At 38.1% G+C, this 10,736-nt stretch overlaps 1 protein-coding gene across 1 annotated transcript in view; it reads left to right on the plus strand.

The window, feature by feature from the left end:
• The window catches only part of ANKRD31 (ankyrin repeat domain 31), a 188,008-nt gene extending 181,400 nt beyond the window's left edge, over nucleotides 1-6,608 (plus strand). The window contains exon 25 of the mRNA XM_074384703.1: nucleotides 6,307-6,608. Within this exon, the coding sequence (XP_074240804.1) occupies nucleotides 6,307-6,452 (146 nt within the window). The 3' untranslated portion in view covers nucleotides 6,453-6,608. The remainder of the gene's footprint in view (nucleotides 1-6,306) is intronic.
• Nucleotides 6,609-10,736: the final 4,128 nt, after the last annotated feature.

Here is a 10,736-nt window from a genome sequence, read left to right on the forward strand (position 1 = left end):
GTAGCAATTGTGAATGGAAGTTCACTCATGATTTGGCTCTCTGTTAGTCTGTTATTGGTGTATAGAAATGCTTGTGATTTCTGCACATTGATTTTGTATCCTGAGACTTTGCTGAAGTTGCTTATCAGTTTAAGGAGATTTTGGGCTAAGATGATAGGGTCTTCTAAATATACAATCATGTCATCTGCAAATAGAGACAATTGACTTCCTCTTTTCCTATTTGAATATCCTTTATTTTTTATTTCTTGCCTAATTGCTCTAGCTAGAACTTCCAATACTATATTGAATAGGAGTGGTGACAGAGGGCATCCTTGTCTACTGCCAGATTTCAAAGGGAATGCTTCCAGTATTTGCCCATTCAGAATGATATTGGCTGTTGGTTTGTCATAAATAGCTTTTATTATTTTGAGATATGTTCTTTTGATACCTAGTTTATTGAGAGTTTTTAGCATGAAGGGCTGTTGAATTTTGTGAAAGGTCTTCCCTGCATCTATTGAGATAATCATGTGGTTTTTGTCTTTGGTTCTGTTTATGTGATGGATTACGTTTATAGACTTGTGTATGTTGAACCTGCCTTGCATCCCTGGCATAAAGCCTGCTTGATGGTGATGGATAAGCTTTTCAATGTGCTGTTGCAATCAGTTTGCCAGTATTTTATTGAAGATTTTTGCATCTATGTTCATCATGGATATTGGCCTGAGGTTTTCTTTTTTTTGTTGAGTTTCTGCCAGGTTTTGGTATCAGGATGATGTTGGTCTCGTAAAATGATTTGGGAAGGATTCCCTCTTTTTTGTATTGTTTCAAATAGTTTCAGAAGGAATGGTACCAGCTCCTCTTTGTACATCTGATAGAATTCAGCTGTGAACCCGTCTGGACCTGGACATTTTTTGGTTGGTTGGCTGTAAATTGTGACCTCAACTTCAGCCCTTGTTATTGGTCTGTTAAAGGTTTCAATTTCTTCCTGATTTCAGCTTGGGAGGGTGCGAGTGTCCAGGAATTTATCCAGTTCTTCAAGGTTTACTGGTTTATGTGCATAGAGTTGTTTGTAGTAATGTCTGATGGTAGTTTGTATTTCTGTGGAATCTGTGATTATATCCCCTTTATCATTTTTTATTGCATCTATTTGATTCTTCTGTCTTCTTTTTTATTAATCTGGCTGTGGTCTGTCTATTTTGTTGATCTTTTCAAAACACCACCTCATGGATTTATTGATTTTTTGATGGGTTTTTTGTGTCTCTATCTTCTTCAGTTCTGCTCTGATCTTAGTTATTTCTTGCCTTCTGCTAGCTTTTGAGTTTTTTTTTGATCTTGCTGCTCTAGCTCTTTCAATGTTCATGATAGGATGTCGATTTTAGATCTTTCCTCACTTCTCTGGTGGGCATTTATTGCTATAAATTTCCCTCTAGACCCTGCTTTAAATGTGTCCCAGAGATTCTGGTATATTGTGTCTTCATTCTCATTAGTTTCAAAGAACATCTTTATTTCTGTCTTCATTTCATTGTTTATCCAGTTGACATTCAGGAGCCAGTTGTTCAGTTTCCATGAGGTTGTGCGGTTCTGAGTTAGTTTCTGAATTCTGAGTTCTAATTTGATTGCACTGTGGTCTGAGAGACTGCTTGTTACGATTTCCGTTCTTTTGCATTTGCTGAGAAGTGATTTACTTCCAATTATGTGGTCAGTTTTAGAGTAGGTGCCATGTGGTGCTGAGAAGAATGTATATTCTGTGGATTTGGGGTGGAGATTTCTGTAGATGTCTATTAGGTCCACTTGGTCCAGATCTGAGTTCAAATCCTGGATATCCTTGTTAATTTTCTATCTCGTTGATCTGTCTAATATTGACAGTGGAGTGTTAAAGTCTCCCACTGTTATTCTATGGGTGTCTAAGTCTCTTTGTAGGTCATTAAAAACTTGCTTTATGAAACTGGGTGCTCCTGTATTGGGTGCATATCTGTTTAGGATCATTAGCTCTTCTTGATGCATTGATTCTTTTACTATTATGGAATGCCCTTCTTTGTCTCTTTTGATCTTTGTTGGTTTGAAATCTATTTTATCAGAGACTAGGATTGTAACTCCTGCTTTCTTTCCTCTCGAGTTGCTTGATAAGTAATCCTCCATCCCTGTATTTTTAGCCTATGTGTCTTTGCATGTAAGATGGATTTCTTTAATATAGCACACCGATGGGTTTTGACTTTTTATCCAAATTGCAAGTCTGTGTCTTTTGATTGGGGCATTTAGTCCATTTACATTTAAGGTTAATGTTGTTATGTGTCAATTTGATCCTGCCATTTTGATGCTAGCTGGTTGTTTTGCGCATTAGTTGACACAGTTTTCATAGTGTCAGTGCTCTTTACCATTTGGTATGTTTTTGGAGTGGCTGGTACTGGTTGTTCCTTTCCTTGTTTAGTACTTCTTTCAGGAGCTCTTGTAAGGCAGGCCTGGTGGTGACAAAATCTCTCAGCAATTGCTTGTCCATAAAGGATTTTCTTTCTCCTTTGCTTATGAAGCTTAGTTTGTCTGGATATGAAATTCTAGGTTGAAAGTTCTTTTCTTTAAGGATGTTAAATATCGACCCCCACTCTCTTCTGGCTTGTAGGGTTTCTGCTGAGAGATCTGCTGTGTGTCTAATGGGCTTTCCTTTGTGGGTAACCTGACCTTTCTCTCTGGCTGCCCTTAGCATTTTTTCCTTCATTTCAACACTGGTGAGTCTGATGATTATGTGCCTTGGGCACATAATCTTGCTCTTCTTGAGGAATATCTTTGTGGTATTCTCTGTATTTCCTGGACTTGAATGTTGGCCTGCCTTGCTAGGTTGGGAAGTTCTCCTGGATAATATCCTGAAGAGTGTTTTCCAGCTTGGATTTATTCTCTCCATAACATTCAGGTACACCTATCAAACGTAGATTAGATCTTTTCACATAATCCCATATTTCTGGGAGGCTTTGCTTATTTCTTTTCACTCTTTTTTCTCTGTTCTTACCTTCTCATTTTATTTCATTGAGTTGATCTTCAATCTCTGATATCGATATCCTTTCTTCTGCTTGGTAGATTCAGCTATTGAAACTTGTGTATGCTTCATGAAGTTCTCATCCTCTGTTTTTTAGCTCTGTCAAGTCGTTTATAATATTCTCTAAGCTGTTTATCCTAGTTAGCATCTCATCTAACCTTTTTTCTGGGTTCTTAGTTTCTTTGCATTGGGTTAGAATATGTTCTTTTAGCTCTGAGAAGTTTGTTATTACCCACCTTCTGAAGCCTGTTTCTGTCACTTCATCAGACTCATTCTCCATCCATCTTTGATCCCTAGCTGGTGAGGAGTTGTGATCCCTTGGAGGAGGAGAGGCGTTCTGGTTTTTGGTGTTTTCCTCCTTTTTGCACTGGTTTCTTCCCATCTTAATGGTTTTATCTACCTGTAGTCTTTGTAATTGGTGACTTTCGGATGGGGTCTCTGGATGGATGTCCTTTTTGTTGATGTTGAAGCTATTTCTTTCTGCTTCTTAGTTTTCCTTCTAACAGGCTCCTCTGCTTCAGGACCACTGGAGGTCCACTCCAGACCCTGCTCGCCGAGGGATCACCTGTGGGAGCTGTAGAACAGCAAGGGTTGCTGCAGGTTTCTTCCTTTGCTATCCAGTCCCAGAAGGGTAACTGCCAGATGTCGGCCTGATCTCCCCTTTATGAGGTGTCTCTTTGGGTATACAGGGGTCAGAGAGTTGCTTGAGGATACAGTCTGTCCCTTATAGGAGCTCAAGTGCTGTGCTGGGAGCACTGCTGTTCTGTGTAAAGCTTCTGGACAGGTACCTTTAAGTCTGCTGCAGCTGAACTCATAACCGCCTTTTTTCCCAGGTGCTCTGTCCTAGGAAGGTTGGCTTTATTTATAAGTCCCTGTTGTGCTGCTGCCTTTTTTCATAGATGTCCTGCCCTGCATGGAGTAGTCTAGTCACAGTCTGCCAGCAGAGGCATTGCAGAGCTGCCACAGGCTCTGACCTGCTGTTGTGTGAACTGCCTCGGTTGTGGCGGACTGCCTTGGTAGTGGGAAACACCCTTCCCCCCACTGAGCTGGATGGTCCTGAGTCCAGCTGCGCTTGCTGCGAAACTCTCAATCCAGAGCATTTCAGATTGCTTGTTTTGTGGGGTGGTATCTGCTCATCCAGATCCCCTGGCTCCCTGTCTTAGCCCCCTCCCTTTCAGTTGAATGGGCAGCTCTGTCTCCCAGGTGTTCTGGGCACCAGCCAAAAAGGCAGCCCAGACTTGTGTGAGTTTCTGTGTGCCAATGCGGCACTGGCTAAAACCTCTGCGCTAAAAACTCATGGTACTTTTTGGCCTGGGAATCTCCTGGTCTGTGGGCAGTGAAAACTTCTTTGGAAATGCAGTGAGCACTCACCCTCTGCACCGCTCTGGCGGGGAGCTGCACTCCAGAGCTGTTCCTATTTGGCCATCTTGGATCTGACTGGCAGAGCCTTTTAAAAGGTAAAATGTTTTACATTATAAAATGTAAAAGTCTGCTTCTGAGTATCAGTTCTATAGAAGAATTGGCACATGCCTCAATAATGAAAAGTGATAATAAATTACAAATTATAAACAAACTATGGTAGATACATTAAGTTTTACAAATCATAACAAAAGTGGGGGATAGTATCTTAATAGAGAAAAAGACTAGTGTAAAAAATAGTGTTTAGATGATGAAACTAGGCTAACTTTGAAGAAAAGAATTTAAGTTAATATGTAAAGATTTATTTCTCTGAGTTTTTTAACAGAAAATTGTTCCCTCACTTTTATGAGATACTTTGTTTCAGGAAGTCTATAAAACAAAGTTCCTAATAAGGGAATCAGTATGTTTACATATGGACCATGTATAAAAAAGTTTTAAATTCTTTGGATTGTACGTGATGATTTAAAACCCAAATCAGACTGGCTTATACCCCTCAAAAAGGAATTTTATTGACTCATGTACATGAAAGACCAGGAACAGATCTTCAGGTTTCATTCAGTGTTCAAAGAGCATGACAATGCACCTGTTTCTCTTGCTTTCCATTTCTCAGCTCCATTTCCTTATTTTAGCTCCATTCTAATATCCTTTCTTTTCATCATCCCAGGGCTACATGCTTCCAGGTTCAAGTCTAAAAAAGAAGACTATGTATGTGACTCTTGGTCAAAATACCCAATAAAAATCTTATTGCACTTTGGGAGGCCGAGGCCAACCAATCACCTAATATTAGAAGTTCGAGACCAGCATGGCAAAACCCCGTCTCTACTAAAAACATGGCCAAACGCCGCTTCTACTAAAAATACAAAAATTAGCCAGGCATGGGGGTTGGTGCCTGTAATCCCAACTACCCTGGAGGCTGAGGCAGGAGAATCACTTGAACCTGGGAGGCAGAGGTTGCATTGAGCCCAGATCGGGCCATTGCACTCCCACCTATGCAAGAGAGAAAGACTCTGTTTCAAAAAAAAAAAAAAGCTCATTGCATGTCACTCCCCTCTGAATGGGATGTATTCTCACTCCTGATTCAGTGCCTGTTCACTGATTGGTATAGATCGAAGCAAATTAGGAGGTTGAAAACAACTCTACCAGAAGCACATGGGCCAAGTATTGGGAAAGGGTTGGCCATATAGACGCCACACTCATATTGTTGCTATCTGTGGAATAAGATTCAACTTGCTGAATGATGTACAGCTCATATAACCAATCTCAGAGAAAAAAAGTTTCTCAGACTGTGAGGGAGCTTGAAGAAACCAGTTTTAGGATCATTGGCCCCTTAGACTAGAAGAGCCAAAAGGAACTTTCTTGATCATCACCCCTCTCACATCTCCAAGAGATGGAAGTCTGGAAAAGCCATATAACTTGCTTGAGATCACACACCAAGTTTGTGGCAGAGGCAGGACTAGAAATCTTACAGCTTAATACTCCTTTTAGTAATAATAGTAGCATCTAGTATTTATTATTTGCTATATGCCCAGCAGTATGCTAAGAATTTCTCATGCAAAATCTCACTGAATACAACTATTTTATTCTCAGTTTATTGGAAATTGAGGCACAGAGGAGCTTGTACAACTACCTTCAGAAGCTTCCACCATCCTTTTTCTGCTGATGTTTTAGACTTCAAACAGGCCTCTCTCTCCTAAGATCAGCCAGTGCTGGTTCATAGCTTTGTCTTGAGTACAGAAAACAGGTTGAGAGAAAAAGGTCCTTATCAGAAAACTTTTATATGTGCTTTCACAGAGACTCAATTGGATTCTAGGATTTGTAATAGCAAAATTTAAATCTTATATTTCAGAGGGCAGTTTTTAATTTATGGATACTTCTTTAAACAGGAACTTCCGGAGAGCCAATGCAAAGCATCCCACGTTATCTACAAATAAATGAAATACTATTAATAAGTGATCAAGAATTTCTCCCATGCCATGTAATGGATCAGCATTGGAAGTTTTGTGTGGAATGTGAGGAACTAATGCTCTAAAACTTTGGTTACTTAATATTTTATTAGGTATTTGTTCAAATTATCAACAAACATTTATATTTCATCTTGTATAATCTGGTGGGCCTATTTTAACACACACGAGTTGCTATTTAAGATGTATGTTTACTGTTCTTAAGATGTATATAACTGTTCAACAATTACATAGCATTAATGTTTTTTGCCATTGAAATAAAGGTATGTTTGAACTAAACCATATTGATTGGCTCTCTGGCTTTCTTTTTACTAACATAAACTTAAAACTAATCTTTCAATCAACACCTCTACCTTGGTACAAGTAACAACTGATTCCTAAGGGAAATGAGGATACAAGTAAGAGTAATCCATGAATAATTGGTCCTTAAAAGGCCCAGGTTTAAATGAATTCCTTAAAAACTTAAAAGTCCTAATACCTTTCCACATTTCCTTTGAAGTTTTTCTCAAAATCAAAATGTAAAATTATGAAGGAGTTTTAAGTTTCATAAAATTTAGTGTAGATAGGAGTGTAGCTGTGGTAAGTCTTGGAACAAAGTATGTTTACACTATACCGTACTCAATATATTAATGGTATAATACCATATCTTAAAACAATCAATGTATGTACTTTAGTTTAAAAATACTTTATTGCTAAAAAATTTGACCATCTGAGCCTTCAGCAGGTTGTAATCTTTTTGGTGTTAGAGGGTCTTGCCTTGATGTTGATGGCTGCTGCCCAATCATGGTGGTGGTTGCTGAAGGTTAAGGTAGCTGTGGCAATTTCTTAAAATAAGACAGCAATGAAATTTGCCACATCAATAGACACTTTCTTTCATGAAAGATTCTGTAGCATGCATTCCTTTTCAGTAGCATTAGCCACAATAAAACTTTGAAAATTGGAGTCAACCCTCTTACACCCTGCTGCTGCTTTATCAACTAAGTTTATGGAATACCCTAAATCCTTAGAGTAGATTTTGTCTCAAGGAACCACTTTCTTTGCCCATTCATAAGAAGCAACTCCTTATCCATTCAGGTTTGATAAGAGATTTCAACAATTCAGTCACATCTTCAGGCTCCAGTTCTAATTCTAGTCGTCTTGCTATTTCCACCACATCTGCAGTTGTTTTCTATCCTAAAGTCTTAAACCCCTCACAGTCATCCATGAGGATTGGAATCAACTTCTTCCAAACTCATGTTAAGGTTGATATTTTGATCTCCCATGAATCATGGATATTCTTAATGGCATCTAGAATGGTGAATTCTTTCCAGAAGCTTTTCAATTTACTTTGTTCAGCTCCATCAGAGGAATCACTATCTATGGCAGCTATAGCCTTACAAAATGTATTTCTTAAAAAGTAAGACTTAGAAGTCAAAATTACTCCTTGATATATGGGCTGCAGAATAGAAACTGTGTTGGCAGGCATGAAAACAACATTAATCTTGTACATCTCCATCAGAGCTCTCGAGTGACTAGGTGCATTGCCAAGAGCAGTGATATTTTGAAAGAAATATTTTATTCTGAGCAGTAGGTCTCAACAGTGGGCTTTAGATATTCAGTAAACCATGCTGTAAACAAATGTGCTGTCGTCCAAGCTTTATAGTTCCAATTCTTGAGCACAGACAGAGTCGGTTTTGCATAGGCCTCTAGGATTTTCAGAATGTTACGTAAGAATTGGTTTCAACATAAAGTCACCAGTGCATTAGTCCCTAACAAGAGTCAACCTGTCTTTTGAAGCTTTGAAGCCAGGCATTGATTTCTCCTTGTTAGCTATAAGAGTCCTACATGGCATATTCTTCCAGTAGAAGGCTGATTCATCTACAATGAAAATCTGTTTAGCGTAACTACCTTCATCAATTATCTAGCCAGGTCTTCTGGATAATTTGCTACATCTACATCAGCACTTGCTGCTTTATGTAGAGACAACTTCTTTCTTTAAACCTCATGAACAAGCATCTGCCAGCTTCAGACTTTTCTTTGGCAGCTTCCTCACCTCTCTTAGCCTTCATAGAATTGGAGTTAGGGCCTTGCTCTGGATTAGGTCTTGGCTTAAGGAATGTTGTGGCCAGTTTGATCTTCTATCCAGACAACTCAAACTTTCTCTATATCAGCAATTAGGCTGCTTTGCTTTGTTACCATTTGTGTGTTCATTGTAGTAGCACTTTTAATTTCCTTCCAGAACTCTTCCTTTGCATTCACAATTTACCTAACAGTTTGATAAAAGAGACCTGGCTTTAGGCATATCCCAGCTTTCAATATGCCTTTTTCACTAAGTTTAATCATTTCCAGCTTTTGATTTAAAGGGAGAGATGTGCAACTCTTTATTTCACTTGAACACTTAGGCCGTTATAGGGTTACTAGTTGGCCTAACTTCAATATTATTGGAACAAAACAATTATAATAAGTAACATCAAAGGTCACTGCTCACAGATTACCATAACAAATTTAATAACAAAAAGGTTGGAAATATTTCAAGAATTACCCACATGTGACACAGACACGAAGTGAGCACATGCTGTTGGAAAAATGGTACTGATAGACTTGCTGAATGCAAGATTGCCACAAACCTTCAATTAAAAAAAAAAGTAATATCTACAAAGTGCAATAAAATGAGGTGTGCCTGCACTCATGCAAGTGCAGTCATTTTGGTGGGTGGTGATACGGTTTTGCTTTTTGCATGTTTTCTTATTTTAAATGTATAGAATATTAAGGTACATCTTTACAATATATAAGAAACTGCTTAATAATGGCCTCTGGAGAAATAAATTATGGGTCTGGAGAACCAAGGAAAAAGACGCACTTTTGACTACATGTGCCATTTGGCAAATTTGAAATTGGTACTAGGGTGTCTTCTTTCTGTTTAGATTTTTAAAAAATTAAATACCTGAAAAGAAAACACCTGGAAATGTTTACCTATTAATAAAAGTATAAATCATTTTATTTTTCTTCCTTTAAGAGTACAATGAAAATGTTCAGGATAGAATAACCCTACGTATTGTAATATTTGAGAACTAACAAAATTGTATTGTTTCATTATAATTTCCTTAGAGTACCTATTTTTCTAATTCTTATCCTGAGACTTTATTCTATATTTTCCTTTATTGTTTAAGAAAATATTTAAGATAGGGCCATTTGAAAATATGTACTAATTATATAATTAAGTAATATCAAATTGTTGGATAATGTTTAATGCAAATACTGGTTTTATTAAAGAAAAATCATATGCCTTTGCATGCATAATATATACACATATACTGGTATATATGTAGGTAAAGTATATTATTATATATGCATACTCTATATTATATAATATATACTTTTTAATATATAGCTCTGAAAATGTGTGTTTGTTTGTATGTATGTGGGGTGGAGGTGGGGGTATGTTCAGTAAAAGGTCTAGAATGCTACAGATAAAACTGCAGTGCCTGTCCCTAAGGAAGCTAGACTGAGGAGGATGAAAGGGTACTTTTATAGTTTACTTCCAACTTTAAAAAGACACTAAGCACACATTTCTTTTGTAATTAAAAAAATTTGAGATAATTTTAAAACAGGCATTTTGTTTAGTGATTACAATCTACAAAAGTCATACATGCTGTTTTTAATACTAAAGATCTTGCAATTCTAAGTTTTCATTTTGGTGACCAAATTCTTAATTTTCCAAGCCCATTTACACTATGTTATATACCGACTGGTGACTGAAATAACATCAGTTGCCCTTTAGGCATGCTGAGTATTGCGCAAACTAAACAACCAAAGGGTCTACTCCAACCAGGGTAAGAGAGTACTACCTTACCCTAGATTATCTCTTTGAGAAGACTGGGCGACTTAGAATATTAGCTACATGTTTTAACTACTCTGGGTTCTAAACGAAACCTTTAGGCTTCTGACCCTAAACCACAGATGAAGAATATCTAATAAACCAGTCTCCTACATGGTACTTTTGTCCTTTTTACAAAACTGATTTTTGAACATCTCTAGAATACTCCATACCCAAAAAGGAAGCCTATTCCTTTTCAAACAGGTAGTGCTCAGTGTTAGAAAGCTGGAATCCCAGAGAGAGATCCAAGATGGCTGATCACTAGCAGCTCAGGATTGTAGCTCCCAGTGAAAGCACAAAGAACCAGAGGACACCACACCTTCATATGAATTCTTGTTGCTCACGCACCAGGAGATTCCCAGCGGAGGAGCCCTATGGGTCGCCAGCGCGACTCTTGTGACCGGCGAGGCAGTTTTGCCAGCGCCTCAGAGCGTCGGTTCTTGGTGCAGAGTCAGAAAAGCACCATCAATCTTAATGCCGCTGATTTAGTCGGCGC

Source organism: Saimiri boliviensis, chromosome 1 (genome assembly GCF_048565385.1).
Source record: "Saimiri boliviensis isolate mSaiBol1 chromosome 1, mSaiBol1.pri, whole genome shotgun sequence".
NCBI classification, from domain to species: Eukaryota; Metazoa; Chordata; class Mammalia; order Primates; family Cebidae; genus Saimiri; species Saimiri boliviensis.